Source organism: Scyliorhinus torazame, chromosome 2 (genome assembly GCF_047496885.1).
Source record: "Scyliorhinus torazame isolate Kashiwa2021f chromosome 2, sScyTor2.1, whole genome shotgun sequence".
NCBI lineage: Eukaryota > Metazoa > Chordata > Chondrichthyes > Carcharhiniformes > Scyliorhinidae > Scyliorhinus > Scyliorhinus torazame.
In genome coordinates, this window is record NC_092708.1 from 112,337,180 (window position 1) to 112,355,877 (window position 18,698).

The 18,698-nt window shown below is 47.4% G+C and overlaps 1 protein-coding gene across 3 annotated transcripts in view; it reads left to right on the top strand.

Annotated features, from left to right (window-relative positions):
- kalrna (kalirin RhoGEF kinase a) overlaps positions 1 to 18,698 on the top strand; it is a 1,210,365-nt gene that overhangs the window by 813,664 nt on the left and 378,003 nt on the right. For all 3 annotated transcript variants that reach the window (XM_072475613.1, XM_072475615.1, XM_072475625.1), the window contains exons 30-33: positions 1,755 to 1,945; positions 13,182 to 13,283; positions 14,964 to 15,106; positions 18,355 to 18,457. In XM_072475613.1, the coding sequence (XP_072331714.1) occupies positions 1,755 to 1,945; positions 13,182 to 13,283; positions 14,964 to 15,106; positions 18,355 to 18,457 (539 nt within the window). The remainder of the gene's footprint in view (positions 1 to 1,754; positions 1,946 to 13,181; positions 13,284 to 14,963; positions 15,107 to 18,354; positions 18,458 to 18,698) is intronic.

An 18,698-nucleotide genomic window follows, 5' to 3' on the forward strand; every position in this document is an offset into this window, starting at 1 on the left:
GCTGCTAGCAGCAGCCCCCCCCCGGCGATTCTCCGGCCCGTGATGGGCCGATGTCCCGCCCATTCTATGCAGGTCCCGCCGGCGTAAATTGGAGTAGGTCCCTTACCGGCGGGACTTGGTGGCGCGGGCGGGCTCCGGGGTCATCGGAGGGGCACGGGGCGATCTGACCCTGGGGGGTGCCACCATTTTGGCCTCGCCCACGATCGGGGCCCACCGATCCGTGGGCGGGCCTGTGCGTGGGGGCACTCTATTCCTACGCGCCGTGTAAGCCTCCGCGATGGCTGGCGCGAAGGTGAACCCCCCCCTGCGCATGCACGGGGATGACTCCAGCAGCCGCTGATGCTCCCACGCATGCGCGGACCTGCGCCGGCCAGCGGAGTCCCTTCGGCCCCGGCTGGCGTGGTGCCAAAGGCCTTCTGCGCCGACTGGCGGGGCGCAAACTACTCCGCCGCCGGCCTAGCCCCTGAAGGTGCAGAATCCTTTGGGGCGGCCCAACGCCGGAGTTGTTCACACCACTCCGCCCCGCCGGGACCCCCCGCCCCGCGGGGTATGGAAGAATCCCGCCCCTCATCTTTAGACACCTCCAGCTCAAGGGCAATTAGGAATGAGCAATGAGTACTAACCTAGCCAGCGAAGCCCACATTTCTTCAATGAATAAAAAATACTTAGTCTCAGCAAACATTAATAGGAAAGACTGCAAATATTGGAACTGGGCATAAAAGCAGAAAATGTGAGAAATGCTCAGCAAGTCCATGAACGTCAGCATTTCAGAGAGGATTTTGAGCATCTGTACTATAAATGCGAACCACCCCTTTCCCTTTCTGCAGTTCATGGACCTACTGTTTTGTAACATTTTCTTCATTTTTGACTCATTCCCAGCCACTTGATTCCTTTCAATTTCTGCTGGTAATCAATCTCTCCAGCTTTCCCATTTCCTGAAGACCTGGGAATCATTCCAATGACTGTTTAGTCCCTCACCCAAGTAGCAATTCTTCAAGAGCCCAAATGGTGAGTTTTGGCTGGCTCTTAAACTTCAGGGGGAAATCACAGCCAAGCTTGATCCAGGCCTAACCCAATGCCCACATACTTCTGCTTTAAATAAATACTGGATAGCAATCAGCAGTGGGAACCTTCACCAAATCGAACCCTTCTTAGCTTGGAATGCTCAGACCAACCTAACTCAGCAAAGGTGGAAAATTGAACACAAGACCTTCCCAATGTGGATGGTTCCGCTGCTCACTGGCTTAATCAACTGCTCTATTGAGGGAGTCAAAAGCCATGAATGCAAGAAAATACTATGACATAATAATATGACTCCACCAAAATCTAATCAAATTACCTTGATACAGACCTTAGAAACGAGTCTGTTTAAATCATTTCTTAACCACAACTGGACACACACACTCCCATTTGTAAATATATGCATATACATAAATAAATATGTGTTCATAGCCACACACATGAAATGAAATGAAAATTGCTTATTGTCACAAGTAGGCTTCAATGAAGTTACTGTGAAAAGCCTCTAGTCACCACATTCCGGCGCCTGTTTGGGGAGGCTGTTACGGGAATTGAACCGTGCTGCTGGCCTGCCTTGGTCTGCTTTCAAAGCCAGCGATTTAGCCCTGTGCTAAACAGCCCCGTTAAACATGTACATAATAATACGAAAGAGTATGATTGCCAGAAGTTCACAGAAATTACTTTGCACATTCTACCTTTCTAAACCTTATTTGTTTCTCATCTTCTATACTCAGGATTCGATGAAAACTTTGATGTTCAGGGAGAACTCATCCTTCAGGACACCTTCCAAGTGTGGGACCCCAAATCTCTCATTCGAAAAGGACGGGAACGGCATTTGTTTCTCTTTGAATTATCCTTGGTTTTTAGCAAGGAGATTAAAGATTCCTCAGGACATAGCAAATATGTTTACAAGCACAAATTACTAGTGAGTACAGTTCTCACATGATGGCAATTTGTTTCAGTAACATTTGAATTGAAATAATTTGCAGCAGTTTCAGAACTTTTAAGCATTCCATGACACACAGCACATTTGGATTGATGCTTGGGGTGAGGACCAATTTTCCTTCTGAACAGTGGTCGTGCAGGGAGCAAACAGTCTGCACACAATCTATAATGAAAATGAAAATGAAAATCGCTTATTGTCACAAGTAGGCTTCAAATGAAGTTACTGTGAAAAGCCCCTAGTCGCCACATTCCGGCGCCTGTTCGGGGAGGCTGTTACGGGAACTGCTATAGTCCTGTTAATATACGTGTATGCACAGCTGTGCTTCCATCACAAAGGGACTGCGCAGTGCAGCGAAGAGGGCGCGCACAACAAACAAAGGTTGGAAGGAACATTGGTGAGGAAACATCATGTTCTGCACCCTTTGTTATCCTCCGGGGCATATCATGGGTTGCTGGAACCTGCTCAGGTTTTGCAGCTTTTGGGGCATCCATTTCTACCTGCCTCTTTCCGTCACCCCTTCAGCTATCCACATGTTCACTGTATCTTGTAAAAGGCTTTAATTTATCTCCTTATGCTCCTGTTGTCTTCCAGTATCATTTGTCACTTAACATTTCCTGTTTTCCATTTAAATGTTTTAGACAACTGAGTCTCTTCAAACATTAACAAGAAAAACTGTAAATTGTGGAACTGGGCATAAACTAGAAAATGTGAGAAATGCACAGCAGGTCCATGAGCGTCAGCATTTTAGAGAGGATTTTTATTTCTATTTATTTTTAACTGTGTGTATAATGTTGTTCATTCCATCGTCTTTTCTTTTCTTCTGAGTCTTATGTGCTGCTGGTCAGTAATATCCTCCCATTTTGATGGTGGATCGACACCTGGGATGTTAACTAACCTCACAGGTGTTTGACCTGCTGCTTGTTTTCAATATTTCATTTTGTATATCCTGGTTGTATATTAGTAAGGCCTTTTTACTTTCCCTCAGCTGTACAATCTTTTTGTGTTGTGCTCCCTGTTTAATTTATGTCACTTACTGCTGCTCATTTTAGGCACAAAGAGCAGCAGTTGGGACCCTGCATGGACATATCCTGCTGTGCACACATTCGAGGTTTCCAATTCAGTGTCAACATATTTCTTGAACAGCCTTTAATGAGTGGACCTAGCAAACAGGAGAACTGTGTTGCCATAGGTTGTGCTTCTGTAACATGAAGTGTCCTGATAGAAGATGAATGATTATCAGAGACAAAAGTCATGTAATAGAAAAAATGCCTTTATGTGACCCAAGCCTAACAAGAAAATGTTGAATAACAAATTAATAACCAAATTTTATCATGATTGCCAACAAGCTTGTTTACCTTGATAGAATGTCCATAAACAATAAGGAGCATTCAATGAGATCATGACTGATCTGATATTATCCTCAACTCCACTTCTCCACATTATCCCCATAAACCCTTGATTTTCTCACTGATTAAAAATCTGTCGATCTCAGGCTTGAACATAATTAATGGCCCAGCCTCGATAGCCCTCTGCGGTAAAGAATTTCAGATTCACTATTCCTCTGAGAGAAGAAATTCCTCCTCATCTCTGTCTAGGGGCTGGTTTAGCACACTGGGCTAAATAGCTGGCTTGTAATGCAGAACAAGGCAACAGCGTGGGTTCAATTCCTGTACCGGCCTCCCCGAACAGGTGCCAGAACGTGGTGACTAGGGGCTTTTCACAGTAACTTCATTGAAGCCTACTTGTGACAATAAGCGATTATTATAAGTGGACAACCTCTTACTCTGAGATTATGTCCTGTGGTCCTAAACGCTCCCATTAGAGGAAAACTCTCAGCATCCACCCTGTATAGTCCCTGAGAATCATATATGTCTCAATAAGGTTGCCTCTCATTCTTCCAAACTCCAGTGTCTATAGGCTCAACCTACTCAACGTCTCCTCATAAGAAGATCCCTTCATACCAGGGATCAACCAAGTGAACCTTCTCTGGACCACCTCTGGTGCTAGTATATATTTCCTCAGATAAGGGGATGAAAACTGGTCATGGTATTCCAGGTGTGGTCCAATTAGTGCCTTGTATATTTGTAATCAAACTTCCCTACTTTTATACTCCATTCCCTTTGAAATAAAGGCCAATGTTCTATTTGCCTTCCCAATTACCTGCTGAATTTGCATGCTAACGTTTTGTGCCCGGGAACCCCAAAATCAATTGGTGCTGTTGTTTTCTGCTGTCTTTCTTCATTTAAATAATATTCAGCTTCTTTATTCTTCCTACCAATCTGCCAAGTTTTTGCCCACTCACCTAATTTGTCGATATCCCTCTGTAGACTCTTTGGGCGTGATTTAACGAAATAAGCCCCATAGCGAGCACGTTTAGCCGCATATTTCCCGGTGCTCACAGCACCGAAAAACACAACAGAACCGAACGGCGTTAGATAGGGGGTATCAGTGGGGAATACTCCGCTCGTTGGAACTCCTCAGTGCAGCGAGAGATCGGGACTCCATTTTGAAATGGTGTCCCGATATCTGGAGCCCCTGACATGACCCCCAAGCCCCAGCTCACTATGAAGGGTCGCCAGGTGCCCCGCACCTACCCCCAACACTCTCGCAGTGCAGCCCAGGCCCAATCGCCACCGCACAAAAAATGTCAGATCGTCGCGCCGCGGCGCACTGTTTTTCCGACTGGACGTTCAATCACCCCCTTTTTCTCATCCTCACCACTTGCCTTCCCACCTATTTTTCACCATCCATTTCCCTTGTCCATTTCAATAATATATATTGTAAATAATTGTGGCCTCAGCAGGGATCCCTGTGGCACTCCGCTAGTTACAGGTTGCCATCTTGAAAATGCCCCTCTTATCCCAGCTCTCTGTCTTCTATCAGTAGCCAAACTTCTATCCATGCTAATATACTAGCCCCAACACCATGGGCTCTTATCTATTAAATAGCAACTTGTGTGACACCTCATCAAATGCTTTTTGGAAGTCCAGATACATTACATCTACTGGTTCCTTCATCCATCCTGCTCGTTACCCCCTCAAAGAATTCAAATACATTTGTCAGGCATGGTTTCCCCTTCAAGAAGTCATGCTGACTGCACTGATTATATTTTGCATTTCTAATGCTTTTTTTCTTTGGTCATGGGATGTGGGCATCTCAGGCTGTGCCAGCATTCATTGCCCATCCCAAATTGCCTTTGAGTGGACAGTTAAGAGTCAACGACATTACTATGGGTCTGGAGGACAGACCAGGTGAGGATGGCAGACTTCCTTTCCTAAAGGATTTTAGTGAACCAGATGGTTTTTTACAACAATCGACAATGGTTTCATGGTCATCATTAGACTCCAGGGGCGGGATTCTCCCCTACCCGGCGGGGCAGGGGGTCCCGGCGCGATGGAGTGGTGTGAACATCTCCGACGTTGGGCCAAATCCGCACCTTTAGGGGCCAAGCCCTCACCTTTAGGGGCTAGGCTCGCGCCAGAGTTGTTGCCGCCCCGCCGGCCGGCGGGAAAGGCCTTTGGCGCTACACCAGCCGGGGCCGAAGGGACTCAGCCAGCCGGCGGAAGTCTGCGCATGCGCGGGAGCGTCAGCGGCTGCCGACGTCATCCACGTGCATGCACGGCGGGAGGTCGCCTCCGCCTCAGCCATCGCTGAGGCTGAATGCCGAGACGGAGGGGAAAGAGTGCCCCCACAGCACAGGCCCGCCCGCGGATCGGTGGGCCCCGATCGCGGGCCAGGCCACCGTGGGGGCACCTCCCGGGGCCAGATCGCCCCGCGCTCCCCCCCAGGACCCCAGAGCCCGCTCGCGCCCCCTGGTCCCGCCGGTAAGGGAGGTGTTTTAATTCATGCCGGCGGGACCGGCATTACAGCAGCGGGACTTCGGCCCATCGCGGGCCGGACAATTGCCAGGGAGGGCCCGCCGACCGGCACGGTGCGATTCCCGCCCCCGCTGAATCTCCGGTGCCGGAGAATTCAGTGGCCGGCGGGGGCGGGATTCACGCCGCCCCCTGGCGATTCTCTGACCCGGCGGGGGGTCGGAGAATCCCACTCCAGGTTTTTATTGAATTCAAATTTCACCATCTGCAGTGGCCGGATTTGAATCTGGGCCCCCAGAACATTATGCTGAGTCCTTGGTTTACTCGTCCAGTGTCAATACCACTAGGCCACTGCCTCCCCTGAATGCTCTGCTATTACATCTTTTATCATGGATTCTAGCCTTTTCCCAAGGACAGAAGTTAAGCTAACTGGCCTATAGTTACTTGTTTTTTGTCTACCCCCTTTTTTAAATAAAGTTGTTACTTTGGGTGACCACCAGACGGGCTAGGCAGAGAATGCAGGGGTCCCCTATGTCTGTATCCCTATCTAACACGTCTGCCATTTTGGATACTGATGAGGAGGAAGGTCCGTCACGGGACAGCAGCAGCAGTGGGCAGAGCGAAGGCACCACAACTAGCCCTGCTCTACAAAGCATAGAAAAGCAATAGTGGTAGGGGATTCAATAGTCGGGGCACAGGTAGGTGCTTTTATGGCCGCAAAAAGGACTCCAAGATGGTCCTTTGCCTCCCTGTTGCCAGAGTCCTGGATGTCTCTGAGCGGGTACAAAGATTCCAAATCGGGAAGGAAATCAGACAGAGGTCATTGTCCACATTGGCACGTATGACATAGGTAGAAAGAGAAGCGAGGTCCTGCAACGGCAATTTAGGGAGTTAGGTAGAAGATTAAAATGCAGGACCTCTAAGGTAGTAATCTCAGGATTACTCCCTGTGCGACGTGCTAGTGAGGCTAGCAACAGGCAAATAGTGCAGTTGAACACGTGGCTAAAGAACAGGTGCACGAGGGAGGGCTTTTTTGGATCACTGGGATGCCTTCCAGGGAAGGTGGGGCCTGTACAAGAAGGACGGGTTACACCTGAACTGGAGGGGCACCGGTATCCTGGCTGCGAGGTTTGCTAATATGGTTCGGGTGGGTTTAAACTAATTTGGCACAGGGGTGGGAATGTGGGGAGAAATTCTCCCGGACATCGCGCCGCCCCAAAGGTGCGGAATGCTCCGCATCTTTGGGGGCCGAGCCCCAACATTGAGGGGCTAGGCCGACGCCGGAGGAATTTCCGCCCCGCCAGCTGGCGGAAACGGCCTTTGTTGCCCCGCCAGCTGGCGCGGAAATGACATCCCCGGGCGGCGCATGCGCGGGAGCATCAGCGGCTGCTGACAGTTTCCCGCGCATGCGCAGTGGAGGGAGTCCCTTCCGCTTCCGCCACGGTGGAGACCGTGGCGGAGGCGGAAGGGAAAGAGTGCCCCCACGGCACAGGCCCGCCCGTGGATCGGTGGGCCCCGATCACGGGCCAGGCCACCGTGGGGGCACCCCCCAGGGCCAGATCGCCCCGCGCCCCCCCCCCCCCAGCACCCCGGAGCCCGCCCACGCCGCCTTGTCCCGCCATTCAAAAGGTGGTTTAATCCACGCCGGCGGGACAGGCAATTTATCAGCGGGACTTCGGCCCATTCGGGCCGGAGAATCCAGCGGGGGGGCCCGCCAACTGGCGCGGCCCGATTCCCGCCCCCGCCGAATATCCGGTGCCAGAGACTTCGGCAACCAGCGGGGGCGGGATTCACGGCAGCCCCCGGCGATTCTCCAACCCGGCGGGGGGTCGGAGAATGACGCCCCAGAACTGTAAGCCAGCAAGGATAGAGACTGGGGATGAGCATGGTATCAGGGCCAGGCTGGCTAAGAGCGGGCAGACTGGTAGAGGTCGAACTCAGTGGGCCTGGAGGTCTGGAGTGTATCTGTTTCAATGCACGGAGTATAACAGGTAAGACAGATGAACTTAAAGCCTTGATTCGTGCGTGGAACTGATAGGTGGTTGCTGTAACGGAGACTTGGTCAAACAAGGGACAGGACTGGCAGCTAAATATTCCAGGATATAGGTGTTTTATGCGACATCGGGAAGAAGGTAAAAGAGGTGGGGGGTTGCAATACTGGTTAAAGAACATGGGCAGGATTCTCTGACCCCCGCCGGGTCGGAGAATCCCCGGGGGGGGGGGGGGGTTGGCGTGAATCTCGCCCCGCCGCTCCGACGGCAGCTGCTGTATTCTCCAGTGTGGTTTTCGGGCGGGGGCGAGGATCACACCACGCTGGTTGGGGGCAGTTGGCCCTGATGGGCTGAGCAGCTGTCTGTTTCTGGCCAGTCCCGCAGGCGTGAATTGGACATGGTCCCATACGGCAGGATCTGGCTGGTAGGCTGGCTGGTGTGGTCCTTGGGGGGGCATGGGGGGATCTGGCCTGCGATCGGGGCCCACCGATCTGCGGGCGGGACTGTGCCGTGGGGGCACTCCTTCCGCGCCGGCCCCTGTAGAGCTCTGCCATGGCCGGCGCGGAGAAGACACCCCCAGTGTATGCGCTAGAATACGCCGGCAGGACTGCGCATGTGCGGAGCCACACCGGCAGTTCTGCACATGCGCTAACTCGCGCCTGTCCTTCGGCACCGACTGGCGTGGCGCCAACCCCTCCGGCGCCGTCCTAGCCCCGGAAGTGTGGAGGATTCCACAACTTCCGGTCAGCCTGACGCCGGAGTGGTTTGTGCCGTTTTTTATGCCGGCGCGAGCCATCGCAGGAATTCGGGAGAATCCCACCCCATATTACAGCTGTACAGAGGGCGGACATCATGGAAGAATCAAGTAACGAGGTACTGTGGATAGAATTCAGAAACAGGAAGGGGCAATCACTATGATGGGAGTGTGCTACAGGCCTCCCAACAGCCCAGGGGAAGTTGAAGAACAGATATGTAAGCAGATTCTGGATACATGTAGAAATAATAGGGTTGTTGTCGTGGGAGACTTTAATTTTCCTCATATTGACTGGAAATCCCTGAGGGCTAGGGTTCTGGATGGTGAAGAATTTGTTAAGTGTGTCCAAGAAAGTTTTTGGAACAATATGTGGATAGTCCGACTAGCGAGGGGGCTTTATTGGACCTACTACTAGGGAAGGAGCCCAGCCAGGTCATCAAAGTTGCAGTGGGAGACCATGGGCGAAATTCTCCTACCCGCCCCGCCACATTTCTGCGCTGACCGGCCGGCGGGAGTCTCCGTAACACCGGCCGGTCAATGGGGTTTCCCATTGTGGGGCAGCCCCACGACGTCGGGAAACCCCCCGGTGCCGGCAGAACGGAGACTCCCGCCGGCGGAGAATGACGCCCCATGTGGCGAACAGTGACCACAATTCCGTAAGCTTTCAGATACTCATGGAAAAGGAGAAGTGTTGTCCTCGGGTTAAGGTGCTAAATTGGGGGAAGGCTAACTACAACCAGATTGGGCAGGATTTGGAGGCTGTTGTTTGGGAGAGGCTGTTTGAGAGTAAATCTACATATGCCATGTGGGAGTCTTTTAAGGAGCAGGACAGGCATGTGCCTGTAAAAAGGAAGGGCAGGAAAGGCAGAATTCAGGAATCATGGATGACGAGGGAAATTGCGAATCTTGCCAAAAAGAAAAAAAGTGCATACAAGAGGTACAGGCAACTAAAAACAGATGAAGCCCTTGAGGAATACAAGGAAAGTAGAAAAAAGCTCAATCAGGGAGTTAGGGGTCACAAAATGTCCTTGGCCGACAGGATTAAGGAGAATCCCAAGGCATTTTATACCTATTTTAGGAACAAGAGGGTGGCTAGAGAAAGAGTTAATCCACTCAAGGAAAAAGGAGGGAAATTATGTGTTGAACCAAAGAAAGTAGGTGAGATCCTTAATGAGTATTTTGCATCGGAATTCATAAAGGAGAAGGACACGTTGATTGGTGGTGTCTCAGAGGGATGTGTAAACACTTTAGAACAGGTCGTTATTACGAACGAGGAAGTGTTGGGTGTGTTAAAAAGCATTAAGGTAGACAATCTCCAGGGCCAGATGGCATCTATCCCAGATTACTGAGGGAGACAAGAAATGAAATCGCTGGGGCTCTAACAGAAATGTTTGTGTCCTCGTTGGCCACAGGTCAGATCTCAGAGGATTGGAGGATAGCCAGTGTTGTACTGTTATTTAAGAAGGGTTGCAAGGATAACCCGGGTAATTATAGGACAGTGAGCTTGATGTCAGTGATAGTGAAATAGGTGGAAAAGATTCTCAGAGATAGGATCTATGCACATTTGGAAGTGAATGGTCTTATTAGCGCCAAACAGCATGACTTTGTACAAGGGATGTCATGCCTCACTAAATTAATTGAGTTTTTTGAGAAGGTGACAAAAATGATTGATGAGGGAAGGGCTTTCGATGTTGTCTACATTGACTTTAGTAAAGCATTTGGTAAGATCCCTCATGGCAAGCTGGTGCAAAAGATTAAATCACATGGGGTCAGGGGTGAACTAGCTGGATGGATTCAGAACTGGCTTGGCCATGGAAGATAGAAGGTAGCAGTGGAAGGGTGTATTTCTGAATAGAGGTCTGTAACTAGTGGTGTTCCGCAGGGATCAGTACTGGGACCTCTGCTTTTTGTAATATATATAAATGACTTGGAAAAAAATGTAGTGGGTCTGATTAGCAAGATTGCGGATGATATTAAGATTGCAGGAGTTGCGGATAGTGATGAAGATTGTCAGAGAATACAACAGGGTATAGATAGGCTGTAAAATTGGGCAGAGAAAGGGCAGATGGAATTTAACACGGACAAATGTGAGGTGATGCATTTTGGTAGATCCAATTCAGGTGGGAGCTATAATATAAATGGCAGAACCATCAGGAGCATAGACACAGAGAGATCTGGGCGTGCTGGTCCACAGATCCTTAAAAGTGGCAGCACAGGTAGAAATGGTGGTAAAGAAAGCATGTGGCATGCTTGCCTTCAAAGAACGGGGTATCGAGTATAAAAGCTTGAAAATTATGTTTCAGTTATATAGAACGTTGGTTTGGCCATATTTGGAATACTGTGTCCAGTTCTGATCACCGCACCACCAGAAGGACGTGGAGGCTTTGGAGAGAGTACAGAAAAGGTTTACCAGGATGTTGCCTGGTATGTAGGGTATGGGCTATGAGGAGAGATTGAATAAACTGGGATTGTTCTCCGTAGAGAGACGGAGGCTGAGGGGCAACCTGAAAGAAGTTTATAAAATTATTAGGGTTATAGATATGGTGAACAGTGAGGCTATTTCCCAGGGCGGAATTGAAAATTACAAGGGGGCACAGGTTCAAGGTGAGGGAGGACAGGTTCAGTGGAGATGTGCGGGGGAAGTTTTTTATACAAAGGGTGGTGGTGGCCTGGAATGCACTGCCAAGTGAGGTGGTTGAGGCAGATATATTAGCAACTTTCAAGACTTATCTGGATAGGCACATGAACAGATGGGGTATAGAAGAATACAGTCGGTTGGTCAAATAGGACATGTGAACAGAGCAGGCTTGGAGGGCCGAATAGTCTATTCCTGTGCTCTATTGTTCTTTGTTCTTTGGCAGTTTTTTAATCCTCTGGGATTTTTCCAGAATTTAAGGATTCTTGGAAGATTATTACCAGTGAATCCATCAGGTCCACTTGATTTAACGCCCTTTTCCCCATTAGTTTCCCTTGTACTTTTTCCTTCGTGCTTGTCATTGCATTTATTTCCTCCCCCACTTCTGCCCCTTGATTATTTCGTATTTTTGGAATGTTATTAGTATCTTCCACTGTGAAGACCGACGCAAAGTATTTGTTTAACTCCTCTCCCATTTCCTTGTTCCCCATTATTATTTCCCCAGTCTCATTCGCTAAGGCAGGCATTTTCAATGTTGGGGTCATGACCCACGGGTGGATCGCGGGTGAGTGTCGGGAGGGTCGTGGAGCCGTCCATCATGGCGCTCCTGATTGCGCAAATTTGTGCGTGTCAGCCACAGCAGTCGGCTTTTAACAATGCCGGCTGCGAGTGGCCTTCAAAATGACAGCCGTGACCATATAAAAAAATGCGGGCGGACTGCGCAAGTGTGCCCGCACATCGGTGCGCATGCGCAGAACAACCGTTGTTCCTGTAATTCCTCCATTTTCTCAGCAGCACACAAGGTAAGAGAAAATGGTGGGTCCTGAAGGTCGGCCGGCGTGGGTCCCGAAGGTTGGCCGGTTGGCAAAAATGGGTCCACAGAAAAAAAGTTTGAAAAACACTGCGCTAAGGGGCCATGTACACTTTGGCCTCTTTCCTCCTTTTTATATATTTAGTGAAGCTCTTGCTATCTGTTTTTATATTACTTGCTAGTTTACCCTCATAGTTTATCTTCTCCCTCATTATTTTTTTGTTGGTCCTCGTTTGTTGCTTTTTAAAACTTTAAAATGATCTTCTGACTTACCACTAATCTTTGCCACATTATATATTTTTTCTTTCAGTTTAACACTATCCTTCACTTTCTTAGTTAACCATGGTTGATTTATCCCCTTCCTAGAATCTTTCTTTCTCACTGGTATATATGTTTGTTGTGAGTCAAGAACAATTTTCAGAAACGTCTGCCATTGCTGATTAACCATTTTTCCTGTTAAAACCCTTTTCCAGTCCACTCCAGCCAACTCTGCCCTCATCCCTTTATAATTACCTTTAATTAGGTATAGCACAGTTGTTTGTGACCTCACTCTAAAATTGAATGTCATCTATGCAGAAGTGCTGGGTTCCAATGACTGGCAGCCAAGGACTTATAACAATAATAGCTTATTCAGTACTCTGAACAGCTCGTACATGCTTCTACTCTGAGAAGAATGCCCATTTCCAACATGTGACCCTTTATGTAGCTGCTTCATCACGTGACCACTTGGACTACAATCAACATCATGTGAATGGTTCTCCAACAGTCACAATACACTATCAGACAAGCACCTTTAACTCTCAAGACCCAACTTTGCAGATCCAGATTGTGGTGCAACTTGCAAGGTGCCATTAGAGATGCATGTCCTACACCAGCCTGCTAAATGAGTAGAACTGATTTAATACATTGGTGTACTTGCATCACGAGTGTCTCTGCTCGAATTCCCTGGAAAGTAGCAAGTGCAGGCACCAAAATCAAGGACATGACCTGATTGCAGGTTCAGCTTGTAATAAAACAGGCCTCCAATAGTTCTTTATATGGGGCAGCAGCAGAACAAACATAGAACAGTATATGTTTATATATATCCAGTTAATGATGATGGAGATTAGTCCATTTTTATTCCAATGCTGTAAAGAAAGATAAATAGTTATTTATGAGGTTTCATTTTTACTTATTGGATATTTTCCCCTCATCTATTTTAATTTCCAGACATCGGAGTTGGGGGTAACGGAACACGTAGAAGGAGATCCCTGCAAATTTGCCTTGTGGGTGGGCCGAACACCTTCTTCAGACAACAAGACTGTCCTGAAGGTAATCTGATTGAATTTTTTAAAGTCCTATTTTTTGAATAAAAATGAATAGAATTTTTGCATTTATTCTGAATTATTCAGAAAATGGGAATAATTTAGCCCCTCGAGCCTGCTCTACCATTCAGTGTGATCATGGCTAATCTGATTGTGGCATCAACTCCACTTTCTTACCTGCCCCTCTGGTATAGCCCCCACGTAGGTCACAGTGTAAGGACAACTCGATTCCCCGTGACCTCCATGGAATATGAACTTCCCCTTAATTAGGGAACCTTCACTTGTATATAAACCCCAACCTGGGTGCAGGGCGTTGAGGGAGACCCTTCGGGGAATGGAGACTTATTGTATATCAAATTAACCTAGTTATTGTTTTCTACCTGCTTGTTCATGTGCGCTACTTTGGTGGATTCTACATTGGCAACGAGGATGGAATTGGCCGGGCTGCCCTTGGTTCCGCCTCCACATAGATTTTGCGGGACCATTCGAGGGGGCAATATTACTCATCGTCGTGGATGCCCACTTGAAGTGGATGAAAGTCCACAAGATGCAGGCAGCGACTGCTCGGGCAATCATCGAGCGGTTGTGACAGTCATTCAGTACGCACGGTTCTAGATTCCCCCAGGGGGATAAACACCCTCTCGGTATCTATCCTATCAAGCCCCTTAGAATCTTATATGTTTCAGTAAGATCACCTCTCATTCTTGTAAACACCAATAAGTATAGGCCCAAATACTCAACCTTTCCTCACATGACAACCTGAAATTCTGAAATTCCTTTAGCTCAGTAATCAACATAATGAACCTTCTCTGGACTGCCTCCAATGCAAGTATATTCCTTCTTAAATAAGGAGATGCAAATTGCACACAGTGCTCCAGGTGTGATCCCACCACTGCCCTGCCCAGTCATTGCAAAGCTCCTCCTTATCTTCCTGGCCACTTTCTGGACTTGCATGTTAACTTTTTGTGATTCCTGTACCAGGACACCCTGATCTCTTTGTACCACAACATTCTTCAGTTTCTCTCCAGTTGAATGCTTTTCTGCTTTACTCTTCCAGCCAAAGTGAACAAACTCATATTTACCCAAATTATACTCCATCCGCCAGATTTTTAACCATCTCACTGAACCTATCCAAATCCCTTTGCAAATTTTTTGTTCTCTTAGCTTGTTTTCCATTATCTTTGAATTGCCTGCAAATTTGGTTATGATATACTTGGCATCATGAATATAGATTGTAAAGTTGACACCGCACAGCTGTGGCATCCCACTAGTTACAGTTTGCCAACCTGAAAATAACCCATTTATCCTCAACTCTGGTTCTTGAAGTTTCATCTACATCGCTAGATTAATAGTCTGGTAACATAACCACTTTTCTATGGTATCCCAGTATACTTAAGGTGGTGATTGTTATTTCCAAGTTGAAGGATTTGTTCCTGGCAATGCTTCAGTGATGAAGAAAGACAATTGATCTTAAATAAGTCAGAGATATTTAACTATCGATTGCTAAGATGTACTTTGTTGTCACTAGTATCCTGTAAATGCACCCAATACGTCGAACACATGGCCAGAAATTTCCCAGGTCCTTCTTCTGCTCCTCCGCCATAACTTTACAAATGCACACAAAGCCCCCAAGAACATTACAACCGTGGTAATAAAATCTTTCAAAGTATCCTGTGCTTTTCTTTAGGCCTGCAACATTGAAACAAAGCAGGATTGGATTAAAAATATTCGGGAGGTCATACAGGAGAGAACTATCCATCTGAAAGGAGCTCTGAAAGAACCTATTCAGCTACCCAAAACCCCAGCAAAACAAAGGAATAACAGTAAAAGGTAGAGTCCTCCTTCGTGTGTGTATTGTACTACTTTTGTGTGCTGTAATAGCACACAATATGCAAGGGCTATTGCTTTATCCCATCACATCCACCATAAAATCACAAGCTAAACATGAGGAAGGCCATTTGGCTTCTCTTGGTGTGTCCATCCAGAAAGATCCCACCCCACATTGCTGTATCTTGTTTTTATTAAATGGTTCTGGTGTTTTTATCCTTCTCCACCTAAAATTCTATTCCGTACATCTTTATGTGAACAAGAACTTCCTGATATCAGTTCCAAATTTGTATTCTGTTATCCTACTCTCACAGTTTAGTTTGAAGTAATATTCTGAAGTCATATTTTCAATACCACTATCTACCTTATTGATAACATCACCTCTCCATCTCTTCCCTTCGAAACTGAAAAGTCTACTTTTTTCACACTACACATGAGGAATCAGCGTTGTTCTTCAAAGTGTTCTGAGGGTTGATCATCTTCCTTAGGCCTTGGTTCCCAGATCTGGAATCAGTACTTCTGGTCTCACAAGTGCACTGTACTGTTAAAGCAAGACCCCTGTTTGATGCGTACTCTCTTATTTTGGATGTATTGTTTAACATTCACTTTGTTTTGCTGCTCTACAATGTTTGGGCATATGTGTTCTCCTCCAAAAAGCCAGGTGAAAGACAGAACTGGGATCAACCTTGACAAAATTTTATTTTTATTTACAGAATTACATATTACTAGCTTACGCCTCCTAACCCAACAACCATATTTTCAGCCTGTGTCCATTTATAGGGATTTGAGTGAATCACCACTTAATGCCCACACCTGAATACAATGAATACATAATGAATAATATGGAGTATCAAATTTACAAAGATTACTGGATTGCTTTCAGTTTCATCCTTGTCTGCATGACAATTCAGCCCCCCCCCCCACCCCCCCAATCGCAATTCAGTGCCCCACCTTTTGATTTTCTGGGTCTCCCCCTTCCCCCCAAGTATGGGGTTAACCCCCCCCCCCCTGCCGGAGACCCCTAAATAAGGGGAGTCCCATCCCCAGGGGCCCCTAAATAGAGAGACCCCCGAGAGGCCTCCTAAATAAAGAAACTCCCCACAGACCCCAAAGAAAAGAGACCAGTGTCAGGAAGCTTCCCCAGCAAAGAGACCTCTGTCAGGAAGCCTTCCAGAAAAGAGAACCCTCTCTGGAAGCCAGAGAGCAGTCCAGACAGATGCAGTGAAAAGAATTACTGTTGTAACACTCACTTGGGCAATATACCTGCTGGCTCAGACACAGGAAGCACCATCTGTCAATTCCTGGAAAGAGAAACCAGTCAGCTGTGTTTAAACCCCCTCAGATCCTTGAGCTGCAAGCCATTCATACATTTTCCTTATGAGGGTGTGATTGACAGCTTCCACACACATCTGCACACACACAGCTGTCAGCCTTGCTTCATTCATTTCCCCAACTTTGAAGTGGTAACGGAAATGTTTCTAAACAGCAACCACTTCAAATAGAGTTAAGTGCTGTCAATTTCCAGCTGACCACTTCAAAATCAGTCAAGAGTGAAGGGAGGTGATTGGAAAGCACTTATTCTGTTTGACGTGGGCCAGAACCTGTGAATCAAAGATTGATGTTTATAAACATTACAGTTTGAGCACTTCAGAGTTACTCAAGCATGAAATAAGATGAATCAAGTAACTCTGTTAAGGAGTTACACCCTAGGCCCACTGCGATGTCCACCACGTCAGGGCCACGCTTGTCCATACCTATAGTCATTCTCACCAGCTTTATTCCTAGCCCAGAGGACTGGAGAATCATGCGGGCCCATAGAATATGGTGCCCGGCCCGCTAAGTGAATGCAAAAGGATCATTATAGCCCGTTTGAATCCTCGCAGTGGTGCGTGGGCGTGAACCTTGATCCCAACGCCAACGGGAGCCCGGAGCATTTCTCCCTGACATTGTATTTTCTGCCTCACTCGGAACGCCACTACCAGCGGTGTGAGGCATTAAATTTAGCCCAGTATCTGACATTGGCTTAGGCTACAGTCCATCGGTCACACTTAATGAACTGTAAACTGATCGACGAGTAGCGTTGAATGCTCTTTCAGGTACCAGGCCCTAAGAGGGCTTTGGTGACCATGGACCTCCATTGGATTGGTATATGATTATGCTTGGCAAAATACTGCAGTAGTTTACCATTGCCTTCTGCAGTATGGCTGACAAGAAACACTCCTGTCTTTATTGCCTGCCAGCAGGCATATTGAAGGGATTCAGAGCCTGATAATCAACCTGTTTGGTCACATTATGCACACATCTTCCAAGGCTATCAAATCCTGAAGTGGGACTTGAACCTGGAGCTTCTGACCCAGAGGTAGGGACACTACCACTGCACCACAAGACCAGCCCTCATGCAAAGAGTAGAGTAACAATAAATAATTTATGATTCTCCTAAAGCTTGAAGCCACAATGTACTTCAATGTGCTAATACTCAATATGAGACTGACTCAGCAAACCTCTGTGGCAGAGAGAAGTCTTGGGGTGCTCTAGCAGTCACTTCCTACAATAAAGTAACTGAAATGGGTGGGCAAAATTTAAAAGGAGTAATGACCTCTAAAATATGAAGGATACAGATTTTGGCCCGGTTTTGTGTAATCCCAGTCATATATCATAAGCCATTTGGGAGATGACATGAAGCTGGAGTTATTACATCATTTACTGCTGCTCCAGAAGCGTCTATTCCACAAGCACAAATCTCTCGTGCTTCTCCCAGTTTCCTCTCCAGCCAAATAATTTAAATATTTCTTGATAATTAAATCTATGGATGGAATTTTAGTCTTCCCTAGCAGGCAGACTGGGAGACATTTAATTGGGTAGAAAGACCATTGGGCAAGAAGAGTTTGGGATGGCCTTCCCACTCAAAGGCTAATTGAGACCTTTAATTAGCCACTTAGAATCTCCTCCTCAGCATTAGGCAGGGGCTTGACATGCAGGCCAATCACATAGGAAACCCTTTTGTGTTTGCTTCTGGCCTAGTTGGTGGCAGGGAGGGTCCCTCGATCTCAGTTCTATTCCCAATTGTGGGACGGTGCACGGGAAAAGGGAACCTGTACCTTTTCTATCGACTCCAATCACCATCACCCAACTTACCTTTCTCCTCGGGATCCATTGACAATCCATTGCATAAGCCCCCAGTGCATTTTTTCTGTATCTTTAGACAAATGAACTATCTTTCAGCATTGTTTTAATGTTCCTCTTATCCCTAGGGATATGGGAGAAGATGGAGATAGTCAGGGAGATGGGAGCAGTCAGCCAGACACTATTTCCATTGCATCAAGAACCTCACAGAATACCATGGACAGCGATAAGGTAGGTGCAACTGCAGAGAATCAGTGGGCCTGCCATCGGGCAATTCATCAGCATTATTATCTTAAAGTGCGGAATTTTACAGACTTCCGCCAGCAGATTTGCAGTTGGTACCCACCTCACAGCCTGTTGAAAATTTTCCATAGGGCGGACGAGACCTCATTGAGGCCTTTACCATTTGCTTCCTGCCTGGCTTCAATTCTGAAGCTCGTAGGAAGATTTCAGGGACAGTTCGGTGGCCAGC